We start from the raw sequence: 27,985 nt of genomic DNA on the forward strand, positions 1-27,985 counted from the left end.
ACCTGTAGACTTGCATGAGAAGAGAACCATTGGGGGGAGCAGTTCTCAAGCAAACAGAAGCCCTTGAGAACTGTACCTAAAGCTCAGCTGAGCATACAGGAAAGCTGTACTGACAGACCATGGGGATTACAATTGTTGACTTCTCTTTCTGAAATGGTAGTTGCTTGGTCAGCATAGGAATCATTGGCTTCAGTCATTTCTAAGCATGAATCAAAATAGATGATAAGCTATGGCACCAATTACAGAACTACTTAAAAAATGTGTGAGTGCAGCTGCCCCTTTAAAGTGATAGCACCACTTTGAACTTATTAAAAAGGAAAAGAAAGGTATGGCGCTACTAAATCAAATCCATAATTTATATAACATATCAAAAACCATAAATCAAACCGTACAATCTCGTGAAAGTCCCTTAAAGTATAATGGAATTTTCATAAAGCAATCCAATCACCGTGATGAAAGATGTGTGCTGCTTGTAATTCTCCTTACGCTGTGCTCCACCACAAAAAGTATGTATAAAATGCACATTCACCAACCATCAATACAAAACACGCCTTATATTAATCCAGCTCCTTGATCACTAGTCTTCAGGCGAATCCCACAGTGATATCAGCTCTCTAGTCCACAGACTTCTCCAGATAGCTCTCTCCCACATATAATTCAAAAATTATACCCAGAAAAGGTATAATAAAGCATCATAGTACAGTACTTTTATTGAAAATTGATTTAAACTTTTTAGCCAATCGTAAGAAATATAAAATGCGCACTTACATTTAATGGTGCTATAAGTCAGCACCAACATATACAATGTGCGCTTGCCGTGTACTTCTGGAATGGTGTGCATTCCAGCAGCCAGATGTGGTGCCCGAGGTAAACCGGTAGTGATGTCAGCGATGGCAGACGTGTAGCCTCAATGCATTTTGCGGTGTCCGCGTCAACAAGAAGCTTGCAAGCTGTTGATACCTGGTTAGGTTGGCTGTACACCAGTAGCTTTTCTAATGAAGTTCAAACTAACACTCATACAAAAATTCTAGCTGTCTCATTGTGGTACATTTTGTAGGATGGCCATGTCACTGGCCATCCTACAAAAAGAAAGAATCACTAGTTTATACATTTACTTGAATTTCTTTTCCAAATTCCCTTAGGGTAAAAATATTGTGTAGTTTTATCCATTGCTAAAACAAGGCAAAAAAACATAGACTTGGCTTCAGAACAAGAATTAACTTTGTCTCTCTCTAAAGTTGATCTTCCATTTAAGCAATGTGCCGTCTGCTTTTCAACTTAAGTGTAGTCATCATTTGTTATTGATAGCACCTCATACATTAAAACTGATCCCCCCCAAAGTCTGAAATGAATTATCCAATTAGGGAAAAAGCATTTCTTGACCAGCTTTAAGAAAACTATCTCCATGGGTGGTTCAGTTTTTATGAAATTGAGTTGGCGTGCAGCATCAGTAGAGGTACACTTACAAACTGGGAACAAACTGGAGTAGCCACTTTGGTCCATACAGAAAAAGAATACTTGGCAGACACTGATTAAGTTTATTGGTTTGAGAAGAGACCAAAATAGGAAAAATAGCAAATCCATTGAGTAATGTATGACTAGTGGTTGCTTCATTCTTCTTAACTTAAACTTTGAGATAGTAAGTCGTAAAATTAAGTTGTCTGAATGCAATTCTCTTGTATAACTAATAGAATTACTTGGAGTAGTTTTTCTCAACCTTTTTTCAATCGAGGCTCTTTTTAAAATTCTGCGCAATCTCAAGGCACCCGATTCTAAAATACGATGGGGAAAATAATCATTTGTTCCTCTGTAGATTTTGTAAGTTTTCCCACTTACAAAGAAATTAAGGGTCTATAGTTTTTATCATAGGTATATTTTAAATGATAGAGACAGAATATCTATCAAAAATCCAGAAAAAATACATAAAACAAATACTATAAATTAAGTTGCAGTTCAGTGAGTAAAATAAGTATTTGATCTCCAAACAAAACATGACTTAGTACTTGGTGGAAAAACCCTTGTTGGCAAGCACAGAGGTAAAACGTTCCTTGTAAGTTAGTGACCAGGTTTGCACACATCTCTGACTTTGCCGCATTGAGGGGCCAATGGATGGGGCCATGTATTGTAAAATCTTGGATGAGAACCTTCTTCTCTCAGCCAGAACAATGAAGATGGATTATGGATGGGTTTTTCAGCATGACGATGACCCAAAAGATACCGCCAAGGCAACAAAGGAGTGGCTCAAGAAGAATCACATTAAGGTTATGGAGTGGCCTAGCCAGTCTCCAGACCGTAATCCTATACAAAATTTATGGAGGGAGCTGAAACTTCGAGTTGCCAAGAAACCTTAAGGACTTAGAGAAGATCTGTAAAGAAGAGTGGACCAAAATCCTTCCAGAGATGTGTGCAAACCTGGTCATGAACTACAAGAAACGTCTTACCTCTGTGCTTGCCAACAAGGGTTTCTCCACCAAGCACTAAGTCATGTTTTGCTTGGGGATCAAATACTTATTTTACTCACTGATCCTCTTTAGCTTTACTATGAATTCTTACAGAGAGAACTCTTTGCAAATGGCTGATGTCATTATTTTAAAAAAGATTATACAAATGCAGTGCCTAGTGCAGTATTAATTCCTTCTGTTTGTCTCTTTCTTTTGTTTGTAATTTGTGTGTAGACATTTTGTCTGTTATGTAGTTGACCCTTTGTTTGAGTTTACTGATCTATTGTTGCATATCAGGGTCTTGACATCACATTTACAATTACCTGAATTTTTTGTAAACTAGCCAGATTGCAGTCACTTAGGGAAAAAAAATCTTTCTTGATATTATCGTTTTCATATGAAACATATGGTTATTTCTTTATGTTTAAAGCACAGGTTAAAAGGTGGGAACATTGATTTCAGGATTTAGAAATTATGTTTAGGCAAAGAGTTTGAAAAACGGATTGAAGCAGTTTGATTTTTAGCTACTTTAGAACTACTAGTGTAAAGATACTAAAGCCCAACTCTGGGAACATGTAAAATTATTCCTTGCAGTTGGGCTGTGCTTACACTTTTAAGGGTTAATAGCTCATTTTGTCTAGGAGAGAGCAGAAACAGTTTTACTTACCTGATCCTCCTCTCCCCCGGCAGACGGTACTCCCATGCACTCCAGCAGATGATTGTCCCTCTGCGTCATCACATCCTGTGCAGGGCTTTGAACCCTGCTTTGGGGCTTGATGACGTCAGGACCCCAGACCACTGGAGCCTGGGGGAGGAGAAGATTCGGGAAGGAGTGGAGGATCTGGTAAATACATTTTCTTTCCTCTAGACCAAAACAAGCAATTAACCGTGTAGGCATGCCCCATGGAAGAGATGGTTATTTAGTCGTCTGGCGTTGGGCTCTAATATGTATCTAAATTTAAAACTTCTTTTTTTTATTTGCGTAAAACTGTCCACACCCGACTGTTGTCACTGGCACAGAAAGACATAGGAATTCTGAAAATGGTTCAGTTGTCACCAGACCAGGAGACATTACTGGTGACAACAGTGTTAGATGGGATTTCCTTTCACTTCATGATGTATTAAGCTAATTATCTACAATGTAAAACTGACAGCAAAAAAAAAAAAACGTTGGCATGGATTTTAACTCTTCCCTATCCTAGCCTAAAAATATATATATTATAAAGTGTATTAAAAGCCAAGAACAAAATATATTGCAGCTTACAAGTCCAGTATGTGGCAGTTGCATTAGTTTGCTTTTTTCAAGCTTTACTTACCTTTATTTTCACCTGATGGTCCTGCCAATAACAGAAATGGGCAGGGCTGATATGATACCGTTTGCAGTAAATCACAGTGTAAGCACATTTTTTTTTTTACTTCTTCTGAGTGTTAATGTCATTGCACAGCTGGTGAGAAGGGACTCTTCCTCCTTAACAACAAATAGCACACTGGAAGTCGGCAGGTGATATCATGGCTGAGTGAATTCACCCCTGTTGTCTTTCACGGAAACACAGCAGACAAACCTGTGTGATCACGTGACTGCTCCAAAAATGTGAAAAAAAAAGTTGTACAGGGAGGCAGGGTTTTAAACTATACTATTTTAGGCTTTGCGTCTACTTTAAGCTTGTAAACTTTATAGGTAGATGTCACCTTATGTAATTAATTTTACAAAATTTATAAGCAGATTATTACAGGTTTTTAGTCAACGATAACAAAGTTGAAGAGAGACATTAGAGGTTTGTTGTCAGTAGCAGATTCTTTAAGTCCTGTAAGTTGTGAGGTGGATCATACTTATTTTTCAGACACATCCCACAGATGTTCAATTGAAATTAAATCTGGAGATTCATTGTTCAAGCCATACTTTAACCATATTTGCAGTGTGGTTATCTTGCTGAAAGAGGCCAGTGCCGTCAGAGAATACCATTTCTGTGAAGAGGTGTCAAGAATCAGCAGCAGGGATGGCCAGATTTACAGTGAAACCAAAATCCATCCAAACACTGGTAAACAGAAAACATAGCAAACTTGAAGATACTAGTGAACCAAAATCCAAAGATAAAATATCTAACAATATAAACAAAATATACAAAATGAGGAACACAGATCACAGGATAAAACTAGAGATGCAAGGAAAGGGGGAGCCACGACTGGGATGAGGAACACGGGGAACAGGTGCAAAGCAGCAGGGTACAGGATGCAGGGCAAGATCACTTTTTCCACATTTTGTTATGTTACAGACTTATTCCAAAATGGATTAAATTCATTATTTCTTTATTGTACATCATGGGACACAGAGCAACCATAATAATGATCATATGGGTTATAAGCCACCTACTGGTGTATGGAAACTGGCAGATAGTCAAACAGGAAGTCCACCCCTATATAACCCATCCTACACAAAAAGGACCTCAGTTTTTTCGCCAGTGTCTGTAAGGTGGAATGGTCACTGATGTGATACATGTGCTCTTGGAGCATACTTGGAGGTCTGGACGGTTCTATTTAGAATCTTCATTCGGATGTATTCGAAAAAGCTATCATCCAAAATGGATGGTACCCAAGCATCATTGGAAGGAGAGAAGATTCCCCAAGGTTTCCCTGTAATGCAGCCTTATGGCGCTGGACCCTGCATAATGGAACCCTGTGCAGTGTTTGTTCTGACCAAGGTGCTTTCCTGCAGAGTGCTATACAGGTCCAGGGAAGTGGACCCCACATTAAGGGGGACCCAGTCCCTGAAGGGCTTTTATGACAAAGCTCACCGTGATGGGTGAAGATTGGACTCCTGTTATGTTCAGAATCCTGCAGCGGTAATGGTAAGTCCTGCATTTTTGCAGTTTCTCTTTTTTTTTTTTTTTAAAAAGAGAGAGATCTGTCTGTTCTCCCAGTGGCCAGTGTGCTGTTTAATTATGCTGTGTACTTCTTAGTCGTGTGGGCTGCTGTTTCTTCTCCAGCTACTAGAGGGCACAGGCTCACTCAGTATTGCCCATTTTTATATAGGCAGGAAGTGGAAGGGCGACCATGTTAAGAAAGCCATGTGGTCGACAGCTTTCGCAGGGCCTCTTGAGACATAATACCAGCCCATGGATATTAGTGAAGTGTGAGCACTTACTATGGGAGAAATGTGTGGCCAGACAAGTCATAATTATATACTGCATACTTACTGCTTAATTTGGGGGGCCTGTACAACTAAGTTGATACACCCCTAGCAGTGCATTTTAAAGTGTTGGGTCTCCAGAATACTGTGCATTTGGCACAAAAACGGTATGGGGCCTGGTGCAGTTGAACAGGTGCATACTTGCAAACTTCAGAATAATGTGCATTTGAGCTGCAGGAGCTTACTTTTAGGCTGAAGCAGGAAAAGGCTGCATGGCATGCACATTTGCTAAACTAGTATGTGGCCAATTGCAGTTGGGCAGGTGCAGCATGGTATACATGCTTGCAAGCTTGTTGCCTAAACGCATGCTTTAATAAACACATGTTTTGCATATATGTTGCATGTATACATACGTACATACAGAGATACATACAGTGCCTTGCAAAAGTATTCACCCCCCCCCTTTGGCATTTTTCGTATTTTGTTGCCTCACAACCTGAAATTAACATGGATTGTTTGAGGATTTGCATCATTTAATTTACAGAACATGCCCACAACTTGGAAGATGTTTTTTTTTTCCATTGTGAAGCAAACAACATATAGGACAAAATAACAGAAAAAGTCAATGTGCATAACTATTCACCCCCCTAAAGTCAATATGTTGTAGAGCCACCATTTGCGGCTTTCACAGCTCCAAGTCGCTTTGGATAAGTCTCTAGAAGCTTGCCACATCTTACCACTGGGATTTTTGCCCATTCCTCCTTGCAAAACTCAAGTTGGATGGTTTGCGCTTGTGAACAGCAATCTTTAAGTCTGACCACAGATTTTCTATTGGATTGAGGTCTGGGCTTTGACTAGGCCATTCCAACACATTTACATGTTTCCCCTTAAACCACTAAATTGTTGCTTTTGCAGTGTGTTTGGGGTCATTGTCCTGCTGGAAAGTGAACCTCCATCCTAACCTCAAATCACACACAGAATGGTACAGGTTTTGCTCAAGAATATCCCTGTATTTAGCACCATCAAGCTTTCCCTCAACTCTGATCAGTTTCCCAGTCCCGACTGCTGAAAAACATCCCCACAGCATGATGCTGCCACCACCATGTTTCATTGTAGGGATGGTGTTCTTTGGGTGATGTGATATGTTGGGTTTGCGCTAGACATAGCGTTTTATTTGATGGGCAAAAAGTTCAATTTTAGTCTCATCAGAACAGAGCACCTTCCTCCATACATTTTGGGAGTCTCCCACATGCCTTTTCGCAAACTCAAAAGGTGCCATTTTGTTTTTTGCTGAAAGTAATGGCTTTCTTCTGGCCACTCTGCCATAAAGCCCAACTCTATGGAGCGTACAGCTTATTGTCGTCCTATGTACAGATACTCCAGTCTCTGCTGTGGAACTTTGCAGCTCCTCCAGGGTTACCTTAGGTCTCTGTGCTGCTTCCTTGATTAATGCCCTCCTTGTCCGGTCCGTGAGTTTTGGTGTGCGGCCGTCTCTTGGCAGGTTTGCTGTTGTGCCATGTTCTTTCCATTTGTTTATGATAGATTTGATGGTGCTCCTAGGGATCATCAAAGATTTAGATTTTTTTTATAACCTAACCCTGACTTGTACTTCTCAACAACATTGTCCCTTACTTGTTTGGAGAGTTTCTTGGTCTTCATGGCAGTGTTTGGTTAGCGGTGCCTCTTGCTTAGGTGTTGCAGCCTCTGGGGCCTTTCAAAAAGGTGTGTATATGTAATGACAGATCATGTGACACTTATGCCGCGTACAGACGATCGGACATTCCGACAACAAAACCGTGGTTTTTCTTCTGACGGATGTTGGCTCAAACTTGTCTTGCATACACACGGTCACACAAATGTTGTCGTAAATTCTGAACGTCAAAAATGCGGTGACGTACAACACGTACAACAAGCCGAGAAAAATGAAGTTCAATAGCCTGTGCGGCTCTTCTGCTTGATTCCGAGCATGCGTGGAATTTTGTGCGTCGGAATTTCCGACAAGTTTTGTTGTCAGAAAATTTGAGAACGAGCTCTCAAACTTTTGTTGTCAGAAATTCCGACAGCAAATGTTCGATGGAGCATACACACGGTCGGATTTTCCGACAACAAGCTCACATCGAACACTTGTCGTAAATTCCGACCGTGTGTACGCGGCATTAGATTGCACACAAGTGGACATCATTTCACTAATTATGTGACTTCTGAAGGTAATTGGTTGCACCAGAGCTTTTTATGGGCTTCATAACAAAGGAGATGAATACATACGCACATGCCAATTATCAGTTTTTTATTTCTGAAAAAGTTTTATGTATATATTTTTCTAATTTTACTTCACCAACTTAGACTATTGTGTTCTGATCCATCACATATAATTCAGATTTAAAAAAACATTAAACTAAAGGCTGTAATGTAACAAAATAGGTAAAAAGCCAAGGGGGTGAATACTTTTGCAAGACACTGTACAGGTGGCATAAGCACATGTTTGGAAGACCATGGGCATCGGTGCACTTGAAGGAGTTGTCTCCAGAATAGCATGTTTTGGGGCTCCCTTTTCACAGTTGTGCGATTTGAAAGGCGCACATTTTGACCACAACTGTAATGTGATTTCGCAGCGATGTGATGCAGTGCCTGTGTAATCTTGAGGTCTATGGACCTCAAGTCACGCCAAGGTCGGACCAGGGTGGTGCAGGGGCTGCTTTGTGGTCGCTGCGACTTGAATTTGTTAGAGTTGGCGGCTCTTTCATGCAAGGAGCCGTTTTTTGGTCTCGCATCATAGTAAGGTGATGTTGCATCCTCATCCATGTTTTGCCTAGTTTGGTGTCTGGTTGTCACTTGAATCAAGACAATGTCTTCCCTTCTTTTCTGATCCTCAGTTGGCAGGAATTGGATCACTGCATACTCTGGAGGTAGTTCTGGTGGTCAGAATTACTTGATTTGTCGGTACAGGTCAGGAATCCTGGTTTGTGCTGCCAGTAGAGCCCAGGATGGGCAGGAGGCATCCAAGTTAAATATTTTCATTGGACTTCCAGTTAATTATTCAAGCCTATGGCTTGAAAGGGCAAGGTTCCCCACCCCTTTTTTTGGTAAAAGCACTCGCTACCAGGTGTGTGGGTGTGGCTCAGGATTTAAGGCCATTACATGTTCTTTTGTTCATACATTCACAGAATTTTACCAAATAAATATCAAAGCCACAGAGGATACTGCTTTGGCCGCAGTATGTTTGAGGCAGCAGAAGGAGTCCTTCTCAGGTGGCAGTTTCTGTGATAGTGTCTCCCTCCCCTCAAGGGCATTGCTTTAGGAAATATAGTCATTATTATGGTTGCTCTGTGTCCCTTGATGTACGATAAGGAAATTAGGATATTTTCGTCATACTTACCTGTAAAATCCTTTTCTTGGAGTACATCATGGGACACAGAGGTCCCCCCCATCCTTTTTGGGATATTCATTGCTTTTCTACAAAACTGAGGTCTTTCCTGTGTATGAGTGCCAGTGTCCATCCACCAGTAGGTGGCGTATAACCCATATAGACATTATTATGGTTGCCCTGTGTCCCTCGATGTACTCCAAGAAAAGGATTTTATAGGGAAGTATGATGGAAAAATCTTAATTTTCCTCAAAATTCTACAAAAAATGCCCCATAATGATAACGTGAAAGAAGTTCTTTTGAAATCTTTGCAAATTTATTAAAAATAGAAAACGAAAAAAATCACATGTACAACATACAGTGGATATAAAAAGTCTACACACTTTTAAAATGTCAGGTTTCTGTGATGTAAAAAAAGGAGACAAAGATAAATCATTTCAGAACTTTTTCCACTTTTAACCACTTGCCGACCGCTGCACGCCAATATACGTTGGCACAATGGCATTGGTGGGCAAATGACCTGTACGTCCCCTTTAATTGGCGGGGTTAGTGGGCGCGCGCGCTGCCGCATACAGCGTGGCCGTGGACTCGATGTCCGCCGGTCTCCCGACGATCGTGTCACGGAGCCGCAGAATAGGGAAGTGTAAACAAGGCATTTCCCCGTTTTGCCTTGTGTCATGACAGAGATCACTGCTCCCTGTCATCGGGAGCAATGATCGCTATCATGTGAGTTGTAGTCCATCCCCCCCACAGTTAGAATCACTCCCTAGGACACACAACCCCTTGATCGTCCCCTAGTGTTTAACCCCTTCCCTGCCAGTGTCACACTGTAATCAGTGCATTTTTATAGCACTGATCGCTGTATAAATGATAATGGTCCTAAAAAAGTGTCAAAAGTGTCTCATGTGTCCGCCATAATGTCGCAGTCACGATAAAAATCGCAGATCGCCACCATTACTAATAAAAAAAAATGAATAATAAAAATGATAAAACTATCCCCTATTTTGTAGACGCTATAACTTTTGCGCAAACCAATCAATATACGCTTATTGCGATTTTTTTTTTTACCAAAAATATGTAGAAGAATACATATCGGCCTAAACTGAGGAAAAAAATTGTGTTTTTTTTTTTATATTTTTGGGGAATATATATTATAGCAAAAAGTAAAAATTATTGCTTTTTTTTTTCAAAATTGTCGCTCTTTTTTTGTTTATAGCGCAAAAAATAAGAATCACAGAGGTGATCAAATACCATCAAAAGAAAGCTCTATTTGTGGGAAAAAAAGGATGTAAATTTTGTTTGGGTGCAACGTCGCACGACCGCGCAATTGTCAGTTAAAGCGACGCAGTGCCAAATCGCAAAAAGTGCTCTGGTCAGGAAGGGGGTAAAATCTTCCGGGGCTGAAGCGGTTAATGTGACCTATAAACTGTACAACTCAATTGAACACCAAACTGAAATATTTTAGGTGGAGTTAAGTAAAAATTAAAAAAAATAAAAATAATATGGTTGCATAAGTGTACACACTCTTAAACTAATACTTTGTTGAATCCTCTTTTGATTTTATTACAGCACTCAGTCTTTTTGGGTATGAGTGTATCAGTGTGGCACATCTTGACTTGGCAATATTTACCCACTCTTTTTTGCAAAAACACTCAAAATCTGTCGGATTGCGAGGGCATCGCCTGTGCACAGCCCTTTGCAATCGGATTCAGGTCTGGGCTCTGGCTGGGCCATTCCAAAACTTTAATCTTCTTCTGGTGAAGCCATTTCTTTGTTGATTTTGATGTATGCTTTGGATCGTTGTCATTCTGAAAGATGCAGTTCCTCTTCATGTTTAGCTTTCTATTAAAAGCCTGAAGGTTTTGTGCCAATATTGACTGGTATTTGGAACTGTTCGCAATACCTTCTACCTTGACTAAGGCCCCTGTTCCAGTTAAAGAAAAATGGCCCCAAAGCATGATGCTGCCACCACCATGCTTCACTGTGCTTATGGTGTTCTTTTGGTGATGTACAGTGTTGTTTTTGCACCAAACATATCTTTCTTATCGTACATCACGGGACAGAGAGCCATAGTAGTTACTATGTGGGTTATAGGCCACCTTCAGGTAATGGACACTGGCACACCCTAAGACAGGAAGTCCACTCCCTATATAACCCCTCCTGCTACTGGGAGTACCTCAGTTTTTTCAGTTTTTCAGTTTTTTAAGGTGTTGGTCATGAGTAAAGATGTGCTGTACTGAGCTAAACTGGAGCGATCCTTGCTGGGGCTAGCTATGCAGCCGGATCCATTCAAAGGGTCTTTTCAGGCCGAATTGAATGGTACCCAGGCCTCGTGGCAGAAACGAGGTTTAGCCTGTAACACTTCTCTTTTTAGAGAGCTGGACCCCGAGATCCAGAGCATTGTTTTTTTCAGCCATAGTTTTACTGGCGGGGTGCTTTACAGGTCCAGGAGTGTGGGTTCCCCGAGGGTCCCCGGTTCCTGAAGGTTTTGTAACAGAGCCCACCGTGAAAGGTGAAGATTGGGTCTGTTGGTTTTTACCACAGAAAATCCTGTGGTGGAAAGGTAAGTGGAGGTTTCTAAGGAATTTTTTAATTTTCTTATGAAATGTCTCCTTTAGAAAAGTAAATGTCATGCCTTAGAGTCACCACTGGGGGCTGTATAGGGCACGTACCTTGTCATGCTTTCCTCAAACATCAGGTTTGTCACAGAAGCAGCAGGCTTCCCGCTGGCGAGCAGCTCAGACCTCCGGTAAGATTGGGGCGGATTTCTTCCATGAAACACCCCCCACCTAGACAAAGCTCTCCCCCTCATCCTGCATAGGGGGAAGCCAAAAACGATTGGCGATGCCACTCCATTTTTTCACCGCCCCTACATGGCGGCTTGTTACAGGTCTCCTCTTCACAATCCCCCGTCCCACACACACACACGCCAATCCCGTTGGATTGGAGGCCCGCGCTTGCGCGGGAAAACCCTCTTTTGAAAAGAGAGGGGGGCGCGAGGTGACAGAAGGGGCGGGGAGTATGTTTAAAAGATTTTTGCTGGCTGCAGATGTTAGAGCGACACAATAGCAAAAAGGGGCATGTAAGAGGTTGGTGACACAGGCATTCCCTGACACATTTACTAATAGCATCAGGCTGAGCGTTAATAGCAGCTGGACTATTGCTCAAGCAGTGGATGCGATTTCTTCTGATAGTACCTATGCTTTTGTACATCGGGCTAAGGTCAGAAGGGGGGGTTGAAACACCCCCAAAAAAGGGCTAAAAGGGTCTCCCTCAAGCTCTGGAAAGCCTACTCATCTCTACATTGGCATCCTCCCCTGAGAGGGGGTGGCTGGTCAGAGTGAACATTGGGGCCATGAAATGTTTGCAACTGTTTTCAACACTGCAGCCCCTGTCTATATTACTAAAAAGGTATTTTTTCCTCAGCCATGATAGGATTGGAAAAAAAAGGTTAGCGGCTTTAATCGCATCCCAGTGTGGGACAAAATGCGACAGGTTCTCTTCCATTGCCCAGGACCCTCAAACTGAGAAACTGGGGGCAAGAGAAGATGAATTCCCTCAGGGGACCATGAAGAGGTTGATGACTGCTCTTATGATGTGTCAAATGCGGGGGGGATCAGCTTTCACAATCTGTAAGATTGATGGTGCAATTTCTTACTGAATGGTCCGCTCCACATTTATGTACCCTTACCTGAGTGTTTAGGTTCGCTAAAGCCTCCTCAAGCTGTGCATGCCTTTCCTATCCATTCATTGATGGTAAAGCTTTTTGTATCTATGTGGGATCACCAAGATAAGCATTTTTTCCCTCCTAAAAAGTTTTCACACTTTATCCTATGGAGGAAAAAATTCACTAAAAGTGGGGTATACCAGCAATTAACGCTGCTATATCCTCTGTGAATAAAAGTTTGACTTGTCCGGCAGACAGTGCTCAAATGCATTTGACTTGTCCGGCAGACAATGCTCAAATGCTTAGGGATCAATGGATGAAAAGTTGGAATTCCTATTAAAAAAAAAAAAACACTTTTTTCTCTGGCAGATTGAGTGTCTCAGCCTGCACTGACAGTAATTGGGAGATTGAATTGACACAATTGGGAGACCAGTTTAAACAGGTGCTCAAGGTTATCCTGTTCAGCAGGCCCAGGATCTGGCAAGCTACTAGCAGCTTTCTGTTTGCAATAGTTGCTATGAGAGATTCTATCCTTCAGGCCTTGCACCCTTTGCTAAGCGCCATGCAAGAAGCTCCTGGCTAGTCTTCCTTTTTGCGTTGAAAGGCTGTTTGGGGATGATTTGGGTAATACATCCAAAGAAATTCTAGTGGAAAAAGTACCCCTTTGCCATTTAAGAAAAGGAGTAAACGTATTTAATGTTAACAAGCTCCTTCTCCTGTGCCAGGGGCATCAGCCTCCAGGCAGTCACGACGGCCTCCGCCGTCAAGTTCAAAAGGGGTCTTGGGGGAGGAAACCTACAAAATATTAAAGCCTCCGTATGAGGAGGCGCCCCCGCTCGCTGGAGTTAGGGGGAATACTTCTGCAGGTCTCAAGGATCTGGCAGGAAGAGTGTCGAGACAGATGGGGTACTTCCTCAATAGCTCCAGGGTACAAATTGGAGTTCCAAGAGTTCCCGTCTCCTCGTTTTCTCAGATTAAACGTTCCTAAGGATCCAGAGAAAAAGAAGTCTTTCTTTCAGGCATTGGACCATTTTTTGAAAAAAAGTGATCATGGTGGTCCCCATGTAAGAGCAGGGGTTGGGGTTTGGTTCAAACCTTTTTTTCACGGTGCTAAAACCAAATGGACATTCTGGATCTCAAAAATCGAATTTGATTCCTGAATATCCACTCTTTTTTCGCATGGAGTCAATCCAATCAGTTGTCTCCATCCTACAAGGAGGAGAACTTCTGGCGTCTATCGACAGCAAAGATGCATACCTCCATGTGCCTATTTCCTCGCTCACCAGTAATATCTACTTTTCAAGGTAGAAAATCTTAATTTTCAGTATGTAGCTCTGCTTTTCGGTCTAGCTACTACACCTTGAGTGTTTACAAAGGTTCTGACCCCTCCTCTATCCAGATTAAGGGCCTAAGGTATAACGATTATAGTTTACCTAGACGATCTGTTCTTGATAGACAAGTCGGTAGCGAGCTTAGACCAAAGTATGGTCACCACATTCAACTACCTGGAATACCTAGGTTGGATTCTCAACCTAGAAGAAATCTTCCTTAAAACCATGAAGAAGGCTAAAATACTTGGGTCTGATCATAGATACACGCAAAAAAAGGGTATTCTTGCCCCAGGCAAAGATCAGCGCCATAAAGGAACTGATTTAGGTGGTCGAAGCAAGATGAATTCTTCTATTCAGCTTTGCATGAGGTTGTTGGGGAAGATGGTGGCTTCATTCAAGGCCGTTCCTTATGCTCAGTTTCATTCAAGACTGCTAGAAAAAAAGTATCTTATCGGCTTGGAACAAAAGGATTCAAGCTCTAGATTTCCCAATGTGTCTGACTCCAAAGGTGCGCCGGAGCCTCAGTTTATGGTTAATAACCAAAAATCTGCAAAGGGGAAAATCCTTCCTTCAGTTACCTGCGAAGTAGTAACAACATATGCCAACCTTTTTTGGGTTGGGGAGCAGTCGTGGAAGAGGCAACTGTCCAAGAGAAGTGGCCCAGATCAGAAATGGCCTTTTCCATTAACATTCTAGACATTCGGGCAGAGCACTTGGTCCTGAGGGCCTGAACGTTCAGTTTATGGAATTGTCCTGCCAGGATTCAATCCGAAAATGCCACAGCAATGGCCTATATCAATCACCAAGGGGGCACAAGAAGTAGTGCAACCTAGAGAGGGGGGGAGTCATATCCTATCTTGGGCAGAAAACAATGTACTTTGCCTATCGGCAGTATTCATTCTAGGAATAGAAAATTGGCAGGCGGACAACTTGAGTCGCTAGCAGTTGTTCCCGGGAGAATGGTTTCTTCACCCCGATATCTTCCTGTCAATATGTCAAAGATGGGGGATCCCACACGTAGATCTGTTTGCATCCAGGTTCAACAAAGAAATCTTCAACTTTGTGTCAAGAACAAAGGATCCACTAGCATGCTGATTTATGCATTCCCTCCTATTCTGCCTGTGTCCACGACTTCTTCGCAGGATCAAGCAGGAAGGGAAGTCAGTGATTCTTGTGGCCCAGGAGATCTTGCTATGCAGAGATCGTAAAGATGGCGGTAGGGGACACATGGACCCTACCACCATGGGCAGACCTTCTCTCGAAAGGTCCGGTATTCCATCCTACTTTAGAAACGCTAAATTTAAATGTTTGGCCATTGAGACCCACATTCTGAAGAAGCGTGGGCTGTCAGGTTCAGTGGTGTCTACTCTGGTCAATGCAAGGAAGCCGGCCTCCAGAGGCATATGTCTCCTGGTGTGAATCCAGGGGTTGGCACCCCAGGAAGTATGTCATAGGTAGAATCCTGACCTACAGATGGGATTAGAAATAAAGCTGGCCTTGGCCTTGAGTACTATCAAGGGCCAGGTTTCGGCCTTATCGGTATTATTTCAGCGACCACTTGCTTCACACTCTTTGGTTCGTAGCTTTATTCAGGGGGTAGCATGGCTTAATCCTCCGGTTAGGTCACCCCTGAACCCTTGGGACTCTAATTTAGTCCTGTCGGCATTACAGAAACAGCCTTTTGAGCCAATACGACATATTCCCTTGGTCCTTTTGACAAGAAACTAGTTTTTCTGGTAGCCATATCTTCTGCAAGAAGGGTATCAGAGTTGGCTGCTCTTTCTTGTAAAGAGCCATATTTAATTATTCACAAGGATAAGGTTGTATTGCGTCCTCATCCTAATTTTCTACCTTCATTTTTCCCAGAACCCCGTTCTGCGGAAGTAAAGTCACTGCATTCTCTTGATGTGGTAAGAGCAGTCAAAATCTATTTGAAGGCGACTGCTCAGATTCGAAAAACGGATGTTTTGTTTGTGTTGCCTGAAGGTCCCAAAAGAGGACATGCAGCATCGAAATCTACTATTTCTAAATGGATTCGACAAGTGATTGTTCAAGCTTATGGTTTAAAGAGGAAAATTCCGCCTTTTCATATTAAAGCGCATTCTACCAGGGCTGTTAGTGCTTCCTTGGCAGTGCATCACCTAGCCTCCATGGCTCAAATCTTCAAGGCCGCAACTTGGTCTTCAGTCCATACATTTACCAGATTCTATCAAATAGATGTAAAAGGTCATGAGGATATCGCCTTTGGGCGCAGTGTGCTACAGGCAGCAGTGTAAGTCCTGTGGTCTCATGGTGCCCTACTTTTGTTGTGTCTCCCTCCCTTCGGTTGGCATTACTATGCGACATCCCACATAGTAAATACTATGGCTCTGTGTCCTGTGATGTACGATGAGAAAATAGGATTTTTATAACAGCTTACCTGTAAAATCCTTTTCTTTGAAGTACATCACGGATACAGAGGTCCCTCCCTTCTGGTATACACGTGTATCACTTTGCTACAAAAACTGAGGTACTGCCAGTAGTGGGAGGGGTTATTTAGGGAGTGGACTTCCTGTCTTAGGGTGTGCCAGTGTCCATCACCTGAAGATGGCCTATAACCCACATAGTAACTACTGTGGCTCTGTGTCCCATGATGTACTTCAAAGAAAAGGATTTTACAGGTAAGCTGTTATAAAAATCTTATTTTTGGAATTATGGCCAAAAAGTTCAACCTTGGTTTCATCAGACCATAACACATTTTCCCACATGCTTTTAGGAGACTTCGGATGTGATTTTGCAAAATTTAGAGCAGGTTTTCATCAAGGATGTCTCTGTTCATTGCTGCATTCATCTTCCCCCTGATCCTGACTAGTCTCCCAGTTCCTGTCGCTGAAAAAACATCCCCACAACATGATGCGGCCACCACCATGCTTCTCTGTAGGGATGGCTTTTGCCTAGGTGATGTGCGGTGCCTGGTTTCCTCCAGACATGACGCTTGCCATTCAGGCCAAAGAGTTCAATGTTTGTTTTATCAGACCAGAGAATTTTGTTTCTCATGCTCTGGGAGTCCTTCAGGTGCCTTTTGGCAAACTCCAGGCAGGCTGTTATGTGCCTTTTACTGAGAAGTGGCTTCCGTCTGGCCATGCCACCATACAGGCCTGATTGGTGGAGTGCTGCAGAGATGGTTGTTCTTCTGGAATGTTCTCTCTCCACAGAGAAATGCTGGAGCTCTGTCAGAGTGACCATCAGGTTCTTAGTCACCTCCCTGACTAAGGCCCTTCTCCACTGATCGCTCAGTTTGGCTGGGTGGCCTGCACTAGGAAGAGTCCGGGTGGTTACAAACTTCTTCCATTTACGGATGATGGAGTCCACTGTACTCATTGGGACCTTCAATGCTGCAGAAATGTTTCTGTACCCTTTCCCAGATCTGTGCCTTGATACAATCCTGTTTCGGAGATCTACAGACAATTCCTTGGACTTCATGGCTTGGTTTGTGCTCTGACATGCACTGTTAATTGTGGGACCTTATATAGACAGGTGTGTGACTTTCCAGATCATGCCCAATCAACTGAATATACCACAGGTGGACTCCAATCAAGTTGTAGAAACATGTTAAGGATGATCGATGGAAACAGGATGCACCTGAGCTAAATTTTGAGTGTAATGGCAAAGGCTGTGAATACTTATGTACATAGGATTTTTTCGGTTTTTATTTTTAATAAATTTGCAAAGATTTCAAACAAACTTCTTTCACGTTGTCATTATGGGGTATTGTTTGTCGAATTTTGAGGAAAATTATGAATTTAATCCGTTTTGGAATAACGCTGTAACATAACAAGTGGGAGGGGGAGGAAAATACTGCGCTAAACCCAAGTACAAACAATAACAAAATAAAAAGCAGCTAACACTCAAACAAAGTTCAAAGCAACATGTGGAAAAATATGTGTAGCACTCTAATATGTGACCATGTAGGTCGAAACATGAGATCAAGTGACCAAAAATTAATCAGTACACAGAAAACAAATAATAGTGATACTCATACAATTATGATAAGCATAAAACAATCAATACAAATAAATTAAGTATTGTGAAATGGAGAAGATATAAACACTAATTGTGCTGGTGAGACACAATGGGATGTAGAACATAGTCCATATGATTAGTACATGAGAAGTGAAGAAAGTTCTTAAAGCCCTGTTTCCGGATGAGCTGACTAATGTATGGTCCTGGTGAACCTGTTGGTATGCCTATAAACACTTCCAAAGGATAAGATATAAGAAGTGGGGTACTCTTACCAGCAATGGTGGACACACATACCGTATGGCAGTGGGTCAAAAGAGCTCGTAGTCCTCCTGGGAATATCACACTGGATGGGATGATGAACAAGTGACTCCAAATCGGAAAGGACCGACAACCAGCAGCCAAAGGGATCCAAGACCCGTCCACGTAATGATGATGGATGGATGATCAGCAGTGTCAAAAGATAAAAAAGGAAAGAAAAAAAGGTGCTCCATATGGTGCAGGTCAACCAGGTATGGTTTATTTGCACATTTTTGCCTCTCATATTGCTTTTATATACTTATTACCGTATCTGTGATCACTTTTATACTGCTTATCTTGCAAATCGTTGTAAGATTTTTTTATGCCCAAATTAACCATACCTGATTGACCTGCACCATATGGAGCACCTTTTTTCTTTCCCTTTTCATCATATATTTTGACACTGCTGATCATCCATCCATCATCATTACGTGGACGTGTCTTGGACCCCTTTGGCTGCCAGTTGTTGGTCCTTTCTGGTTTTGCAATTTGGATTCTTTTATTTATCATCGCTTCCAGTAAGATATTCCCAGGAGGACTACGAGCTCTTTTGACCCACTGCCGTACGGTATGTGTGTCCACCATAGCTGGTAAGAGTACCCCACCTCTTATATCTTATCCTTTGGAAGTGTTTATAGGCATACCAACAGGTTCACTAGGACCATACATTAGTCAGCTCATCCGGAAACGGGGCTTTAAGAACTTTCTTCACTTCTCGTGTACTCATCATATGGACTATGTTCTACATCCCATTGTGTCTCACCAGCACAATTAGTGTTTATATCTTCTCCATTTCACAATACTTTGTGTATTGATTGTTTTATACTTATCATAATTGTATGAGTATCACTATTATTTGTTTTATGTGCACTGATTAATTGTTGGTCACTTGATCTCATGTTTCCAGCTACATGGTCACTTGTAACATAAAAAATGTGGAAAAAGTGAAGCGCTGTGAATACTTTCCAGATGCACTGTAGGTGCAAGGCAGGAATAAGGCTCAAGATTTAACAGCAAGCTTGTATCTGGCTGGCAGGCAAAACACTGAAGCAAGAGGCACTAGTAGAGGAGGTCTAAATACCCTCCCAGCAGCCAGCGCCAAGTGGAGACCGATTACTGGGATCTGCTGGCTGCTGGGAGACACCTGCTGGTAGACACTGGAACTAAAACCTTCTGCCCGGGGAACCACAGTGCCACCAGCAGGTGATCCAGGTCCTGACAGAGGGTGTACTTTGTCAGCAAGTCAGCAACAATTTTGAGGTAAGTGGTACATGTCTAGTAACATCCACATGAATAGTTGGTAAGGTCTTTTTGTTGATGACACAAAGTTGTGGAATAGTATTGATATCCCTGGAGGTTTGGCATTGCTGGATGATTGGTCAAAGCGGTGGAAACTGCAGTTCAATGTCCCTAAATGTAAAATAATGCACCTAGGGAAAAAGAATCCCTTGATAGACACTATTGGGGATACGGTGTAAACCAGCTGTGCAGAGGAAAAATATGTGGGGGTACTTATTTCAGATGACTGCAAAATTTAACAAACAGTTTGGTCATGCAGTGGGAAAAGCGAATAGAATTCTAGGATGGGTCACTTGAAGGGTCACCAGCTGGAGCAATAAGGTCCTGATTCCTGTATATAAATCTTTAGTTAGACCTCATTTAGAATACTTGTCCAGTTTTTGAGACCTCACTTACAAAAAATATTTTGATAAGAACAGGTCCAGAGTTGGGCAGCAAAAATAATGAAAGGTGTGAGGGATAAAACATATCAGGAGAGACTTCAGGAACTTAATATGTACAGTCTGGAGGAAAGAAGTGAAAGGTGAGACATGATTAAAACTTTTAAATATATCAAGGGGGTGAATATGGTTCAGGGCAGCATTTTCAGTACTGAAAGTTGATGCTAGGAATAGACCTCTAGCAGAGGTAGTGAGTCAGTCAACAGTAAGTGAATTCAAACATGCTTAGGACAAACATTGATCTATACTCAAAAAAAAAAAGATTAAAAAATCATGTTATAGATATAAACAAAACAGAAATGGGCATACTCAATGGACTGCTTGGTCTTTTTTTTTCTGCTATCACTCTTCTATGTTAAAGAAAACACGATTCATCAGACCAGGCAGACTCAATGGACCACTTGGTCTTTATTCTGCCATCACTCTTCTATGTAAAAGAAAACATGATTCATCAGACCAGACCACCACCTTTTATTGCTCTTTGGTCCAATTCTGATGCTCATGTGCACGTTGTTGGCACTTTTGGCTGTGTGCACTAGTTATCATGGGCACCTTGATTATTCTGTAGCTACACAGTCCCATACACCACAAACAGCGATACCCATTTTTTTCTGCTTTCTACACATCAACTTCAGGGACAGCATGTTTACTTGCTGCCTAATATATTCCACTGACTTTCAGATGCCATTGTAACAAGATAATCAGTGTTATTAACGTAACCTGTCATTGGTCATAAAGTTGTGGTTGATTATTACATTGATGCACTATTGATTGCACTATTCTGAAAACTTGTAGCCATCCATCTGTACCATGTTTTACAGACTGACATACTTTTTTCTCAGCCCATGAGTATGGTGTAGGTCCATACCGCCACAGTTAGATTTACAGTTGGCAATTCTACATATATACAGAGTGCACTTAATTCCGATTGAATCATTCACTCTTTTACTTGTATTTTGTTCTTTTACAGACAGTCTATGACCAGTGGTTTATTACACTTTTCAATATTGTATATACATCACTTCCTGTCCTAGCCATGGGGCTGTTTGATCAGGTATGATATTATATAACTTAAAGTAAACCTGTGTTCCTACCCAAGAGCAGACATCAAAAGACATGCACTGTACCTTTATTAGCTAGGAATTTCTCCTCTGTGCCCCTCTTTGAGCCACTGTCATTTTTATTATTGGGGCCAAACTACCCTGAACTTTATGGCTAAACGCTGCTAACTGCCACCCCTTGTCCAGTGATCATTCTTTTGCTAGCTCTTGAGATTGCATTGAACAGTGGAAAAGCAGTAGGCAGAGCATCTTGTGTCTGTTCCTGTGCAGGGCATTTACTTGTGTGGACTAGAAAATGTGGCTATTTTTTACATTTGGGTTGCTTTAACCTTTTAATTAAAGCACCCTCCCAAATCATAAATAACAGTAAAAAATATTGAATTGGTTCAATAGTTAGGGGTGCACCGAATGGAAATTTTGGTACCGAAACTAAAAATGCACTTTGCCGAAAACCAATAAATAATAATAAACCGAAAATGACAATTTTTAAAAAATATTTATATTTTTTATATATAATTGTATTATATTCGACTTTTGAATTAATATCATCAATTTAAATTAATATGAATGTATTGTTGGCCATTATTGGCACCTTTAGTGCAAGAAAAGCTCAAGAAAAATGCAGTATGCAGTCTCTGACCATCTCTTGTATCATGTCCTCAGTCTTTAACCATCTCTTGTATCATGTCCAGTGTCTCTAACCATGTCTTATATCAGGTCCACAGTCTCTAACCATCTCTTGTATCATGCCCACAGTCTGTACCCATCTCTTGTATCAGGTCCAGCCTACCAGTGCCTGTGTATGCAGCCTACCAGTGCATGTTAGATGCAGCCTACCAGTGCATGTTAGATGCAGCCTACCAGTGCCTGTGGATGCAGCCTACCAGTGCCTGTGGTTGCAGCCTACCTGTGCCTATTGATGCAGCCTACCAGTGCATGTTAGATGCAGCCTACCAGTGCTTGTGGATGCAGCCTGCCTGTGCATGTTGGATGCAGCCTGCCTGTGCATGTTGGATGCAGCCTACCAGTGCATGTTGGCTGCAGCCTACCAGTGCATGTTGGCTGCAGCCTACCAGTGCATGTTGGCTGCAGCCTACCAGTGCATGTTGGCTGCAGCCTACCAGTGCATGTTGGCTGCAGCCTACCAGTGCATGTTGGCTGCAGCCTACCAGTGCATGTTGGATGCAGCCTACCAGTGCCTTTGGGATGCAGCCTACCAGTGCCTGTGGGATGCAGCCTACCAGTGCTTGTGGAATGCACCCTACCAGTGCCTATGGGATGCAGCCTACCAGTGCATGTTAGATGCAGCCTATCGGTGCATATGGATGCTGCCTGCCTGTGCATGTTGGATGCAGCCTGCCAGTGCATATTGGATGCAGCCTACCAGTGCATGTTAGATGCAGTCTACCAGTGCCTGTTAGATGCAGTCTACCAGTGCCTGTGGGATGCAGCCTACCAGTGCCTGTGGGATGCAGCCTACCAGTGCCTGTGGGATGCAGCCTACCGTTGCCTGTGGGATGCAGCCTACCGGTGCCTGTGGATGCAGCCTACTGGTGCCTGTGGATGCAGCCTACCGGTGCATGTTAGATGCAGCCTACCAGTGCTTTTGAATGTAGCCTGCCTGTGCCCGGATCAGAGCGGCAATATCCCGCTGTGTTAGGGAGCTGGATTTGAATTGCCCGGGCCACAGTAACAATGTCCCGCCTCCTGTGATCACGTCACACTGATTTAATGCCCCGGCTGTCTATCACAGGAGGCGGGACGTTGTTACTAAGGCACCCTGACACAGGGAGATCGCCGCTCTGCAAGGAGAGGAGGAGGGAGGGGAGGACAGGACCTTGAGCTGCCAGGATGACACCCTGCAATGGGCGGCACCTGGCAGCACAGCCACCGCTACTGCGCATGCACAATTATCGGCACAATTGTCTGCATTTTTTTTCTTTCGGCACTATGCTGAAAGTACAATTTTCGGATGAAATTTCGGTGCATCCCTAGTTTTACTGCTCTGGGACCTTTAGTTCACATCTGTGCATAATTGTGTAGGAGAGGAAATGAGGCAGTTACAGGTGCAGGAAGAGTGTAAGGATTCTACCATGCTGACACAAAAAATGTGAATTTTATTTTGCAGTTACAAAGCTCCATAATAAATAGCAGCAGATTAAGGGCCAGTTCACACCATAGAAACGCATTCCGGATGTGTTGCAGATGCTTTTGTACATGCACGTTTTTGATGCATTTCTAATGCATTCCAGTGCATTTTTGATGCAGTCCTGTGCATTTTCCCCCCTCATTTTTCTTAACCTTAGATAAGGACATGTGTGTTTTTGGTGCGTTTAGGTGCTTTCCAGTGCATTTTTGATGCGTTTTACAGTGTTCCAGTACAGTCCATTGCAGGAAAAATGCAGCATGTTCTACTTTGTTTTCTGTACCTGGAATGCACTGAAACTGCAAGCACTAGTGTGAACTATGCCATTGAAAACCATATAACCTAATTTCCATGCATTTTTGATGCAGAAAAAAAACGCACTCGACTGCATGTGGTGTAAACTGGCCCCTAAATGAAAAGGCAATTTGAGTAACTGAGTTTGAGTAAAAATTATAAAATAACTTGTATGACAGTTATATCTGTTGTATCCATTAAAAAACTGTTTAAAATAAACCTGAATCGCCTTGTGTAGAATGTGTTAACCTTATTAAGATTGTTTATTGTGAATCTCTTCATAGGATGTGAATGAACAGAACTGTATGGACTACACTAAACTCTATGAGCCTGGTCAGCTGAATCTACTATTCAACAAGCGAAGATTTTTTATATGTGTATTACATGGGATTTACACCTCTTTTGCCCTGTTCTTTATACCTTTTGGTGCATTTTTTAATACGGCTGGAGAGGATGGAAAACACATAGCAGACTATCAGTCTTTTGCTGTCACTGTTGCTACAAGCCTAGTAATAGTGGTCAGCGTCCAGGTAATGACTTTTGTATTTTTAGTTTTTGCAAAAGCAGATCAAATGGTTCCTGCCACAAAGGCCCAGTTCACACTGCTGCATGGTGCGAGATCGCATGTGATTCGTACTGCACTGCACTGCAAATCACATGCGATGTCCATGCGATGCGATTTCAGGGGCGGCACAGTGGTGTAGTGGTAGCACTCTCGCCTAGCAGTAAGAAGGGTTGTTGGTTCGAATCCCAACCACGACACTACCTGCCTGGAGTTTGCATGTTCTCCCTGTGCCTGAGTGGGTTTCCTCCGGGTACTCCGGTTTCCTCCCACACTCCAAAGACATGCTGGTAGGTTAATTGGATCCTGTCTAAATTGTCCCTAGTATGTATGAATGTGAGTTAGGGACCTTAGATTGTAAGCTCCTTGAGGGTAGGGACTGATGTGAATGTACAATGTATATGTAAAGCGCTGCGTAAATTGACGGCGCTATATAAGTACCTGAAATAAATAAATAAATAATAAATAAATAAATTTCAGCCATACAGATAGTATGGCTGAAATTGCATTGCATTCGGACTAAACTTGCACAGGACCCTTTTTTTGGTCCACACCAGAATCGGATCGCATGGGTGTTCACACCTATGCGATACGATTCATGTCCGAACTGACAGTTTGCGGTGCGATATGCAAGCTGAAATGGGGGTGTCATTAACAATGTATTGACACTCCCTAGCAGTTCGCATATGGCAGTGTGAACTGCCGTGCGAGTTGGGTGCGATGCGGGAACCTGCAGTGGATTTGCAGGGTTCCCGCATCACAGCAGTGTGAACCAGGCCAAAACCCTTCTCAGCCTTTCTTCCCAGTCTCTAGTGAAGATCTTCATACCATGTATGAAGATCTGCAGTGCAAACCCTGCATCTATACTTGGATTAATGGTAGCTATCACTCGAGTTCCTGTAACAACTAGCGGGAGCAGAGGTATTCAAACTGTAGATGAGAAGTGTCCATTTCCATGACTTCTTTTAAATTCCAAGTCCTGCCTACCCAAAGGGAATGATTGTACAACTTGTTATAATATATTACGTTTATATTATATATTTGTCTTTTTTTTTAAAGCCCATCTCGGGGCAGAACTGAAAAGTTGTGCTGTCCCCTCTCATCGCTCCAATTTTTTTTTTTTTAATGACATACCCGATGAAACAATTCTATACCTTGATGGGGCCCTTTTCAAGTGTGGGAGACAGCTGTAAATGTGCTCTTTACAGTCAGTCCCCATCATTTCCCCCATACTGACGTCATCACTAAAGTCTGTGTTCTAGATTCTGAGAGAACCTTGCTGATGGACAACCAATAGGAAGTGTCCGTGCCACTAAGGCAATGACATGGACACCCAAATAAGCCCCCGCCTTCTGTGCATGGAAGAAGAGAGCAGGTTTGAAACAGGAATATCACAATACCACGGATTTAAGTAAGTAAAAGGGGCATTTAGGTAGATTTTTAATAAGCCAGGGATTAGAGGGGTGTGTGAGGGTAGGGAAGCACTCCAGAGGGTAGCTTTTGATTAAAATTAATTTACCATTTCATATGTTCAATTCCTGTTAATAATGCAACCCCTTTTGCATGCTTAAGGTTGCCTTGAACAGCTATGCTTCCGTTGCTGTTATAACTTTGTATTAGGCATATCAAAAAATAATTACTGAGAGTTTCTGTGTTGCAGATTGGCTTGGACACCAGCTACTGGACTGCTATTAACCATTTCTTTATCTGGGGCAGCCTCGCTGTGTACTTTTCTATCTTATTTGCCATGCACGGAGATGGGATCTTTGATATTTTCCCCAGTCACTTTGGATTTGTGGGTAAGTGTACTTTGTTTTTGTATGTTTAATTAACTTTATATTCATATTTAAAAGCAAACAACATACACTTTATAGTATAACTTGTTAGCAAACAAAAACATTGTTTCACTGATAAAAGTATACATTGGGCAGGAGTTTGCAATGATTCGACTAGAAAAGTTTTGACATATGGACAGTTTTAAAGTAAGCAGCTTATAACACTACATGTGCATCACTACAAATGTATTCCAAATCATTACATGTTGTTGTTAGATTCTGTCCATCCTCTGTTTTCGGCTGTTTTCTTGTCAATTTTATTGACAACAAAAAGTATACTTTTGTTATTTTTGGTTTGACATAGAAATTGCTGTTGTAAATTGTCAAGGTTTTATTTAGTTGAAAATGTGTGCATCTACAAGTAACAAAACTGAAGTAGTACATGTTCAACTGAAGAATCTTGCATGTGGATATGTATAAAGCAAATATTTACCCTATACGTTTATGGACGTTAACTTTTTTCTAGCTAAATGAAAGATATACTGGTCGCTGCTAGTAAATAAAAAATAAATTAGCAGCAGCTTAACTGTGATAGACTCTCCATTTAAAGAATCAAATATATAAAATATAATAAACATTTTAGTGGAAAATATTAATGATATAAATAAATAAAGGGTAACTGTTTATAATAATCCTTTATAATAAAAAATGTTTTAGAAAAAACTGGAACTAGTTGTAGCAAGTATAAATGTATTTCAAAAAGGTAATTTATTAATTATGTAATTATGCACTCAAAGTTGATATTTGCCATTATTTTACTGATGAACTAAATTTATTGTTACTTCTTCTTTATTTATTAACAGGAAATGCTAGAAATTCTCTAAGTCACAAAAGCGTTTGGCTTGTGATATTCCTGACCACTGTGATTTGTGTCATGCCTGTGTTGACTTACCGATTCTTGAAAGTGGATCTGAGTCCTACACTAAGTGATAAGGTAATGCAACATAGATGTGTTCTACAAAAATTTGATGATTAATTTCCTAGATAGCAGAATTTATTTAAACCATGTGCTCTGTTGCTACAGATGTACTGCCTAAGAGCCAGGGCCCTGACAGTACCATAGAAGAAATGTCTGGGATTCCCTTGAATGTATGTTCTCATGCAATGGCTTTTATCTGGAAAAAAAACTGTGACTCTCAGAAAAATTTAATTTTTTACTTGGGGGTCCCAGAACAAATGCATACTTGCAGACTATGCATATTTAAAAAATCAATGCATGTTTTATAAAAAAGTATGGCTATAGTTGGGTCCCATGACTACAATGCTGTGATGGTTGAGCTGCTTGAACAATGCTATGATTGTGGTTGGTTTGTAAGCCTAAAAGCTGGCAAACACGTGGTCCCAAAGCAGCCTCTCATCTTCCGTTCTTTGTGGCAGATTGTTCATAATCTGGAAAACATGAATTGTCAATGGTCACCGGTTAAGAAATGGTGCCCTAGAGGAATAGCACATTGACAACTGGAGATTCCAAAGCAGTGGCACACTTAGGGTTCTAGAGCAAGGGCACCGTGACTGCTGGGGATTAGTACAGTGATGCTCGAAAACATTAATTCCCAGCTGAAAGGCAATTGAGTATCACTGGTATCCACAGCAGATCTCTAACCAATGACATTAGGGTTGATTTACTAAAGGCAAATCCACTTTGCACTACAAGTGCACTTGGAAGTGCAGTTGCTGTAGATCTGAGGGGGAAGATCTGAAATGAGGGGAAGCTCTGCTGATTTTATCATACAATCATGTGCAAGCAAAAATGCTGTTTTTTATTTTCCTTGCATGTCCCCCTCAGTTCTACAGCAACTGCAATTCCAGTGCACTTGTAGTGCAAAGTGGATTTGCCTTTAGTAAATAAACCCCATTGTCTTTTGCATAATTTGTGAGTGTTTGATGCACTTTTTGTATAGGGTACCAGGAAAAGCAGTTTTGCCCCACTTCCCTTGAAACCTTTGCTCTGCTCTTCTTCCTTATGATCCAGCTTGGGGACTCTGCCTCAGTGTCCTCGCATACTATGCAAGTCTATAGGCTCTGCATTGTACTTGATGGCATCAGAGGGCATGCAAGGTCTGGAGCATAAGAAGAAGAGGCTGCAGGTGTGGTCTTACAATTGTAAGGGAGCAAAGGA

The 27,985-nt window shown here is 41.8% G+C and overlaps 1 protein-coding gene across 2 annotated transcripts in view; it reads left to right on the forward strand.

The window, feature by feature from the left end:
* ATP8B4 (ATPase phospholipid transporting 8B4 (putative)) overlaps window positions 1–27,985 on the forward strand; it is a 576,024-nt gene that overhangs the window by 536,240 nt on the left and 11,799 nt on the right. For both annotated transcript variants that reach the window (XM_073618636.1, XM_073618637.1), the window contains exons 25-28: window positions 20,939–21,022; window positions 23,754–23,999; window positions 25,692–25,830; window positions 26,670–26,800. In XM_073618636.1, the coding sequence (XP_073474737.1) occupies window positions 20,939–21,022; window positions 23,754–23,999; window positions 25,692–25,830; window positions 26,670–26,800 (600 nt within the window). The remainder of the gene's footprint in view (window positions 1–20,938; window positions 21,023–23,753; window positions 24,000–25,691; window positions 25,831–26,669; window positions 26,801–27,985) is intronic.

This window comes from Aquarana catesbeiana, linkage group LG03 (genome assembly GCF_042186555.1).
Source record: "Aquarana catesbeiana isolate 2022-GZ linkage group LG03, ASM4218655v1, whole genome shotgun sequence".
Taxonomy (NCBI): Eukaryota; Metazoa; Chordata; class Amphibia; order Anura; family Ranidae; genus Aquarana; species Aquarana catesbeiana.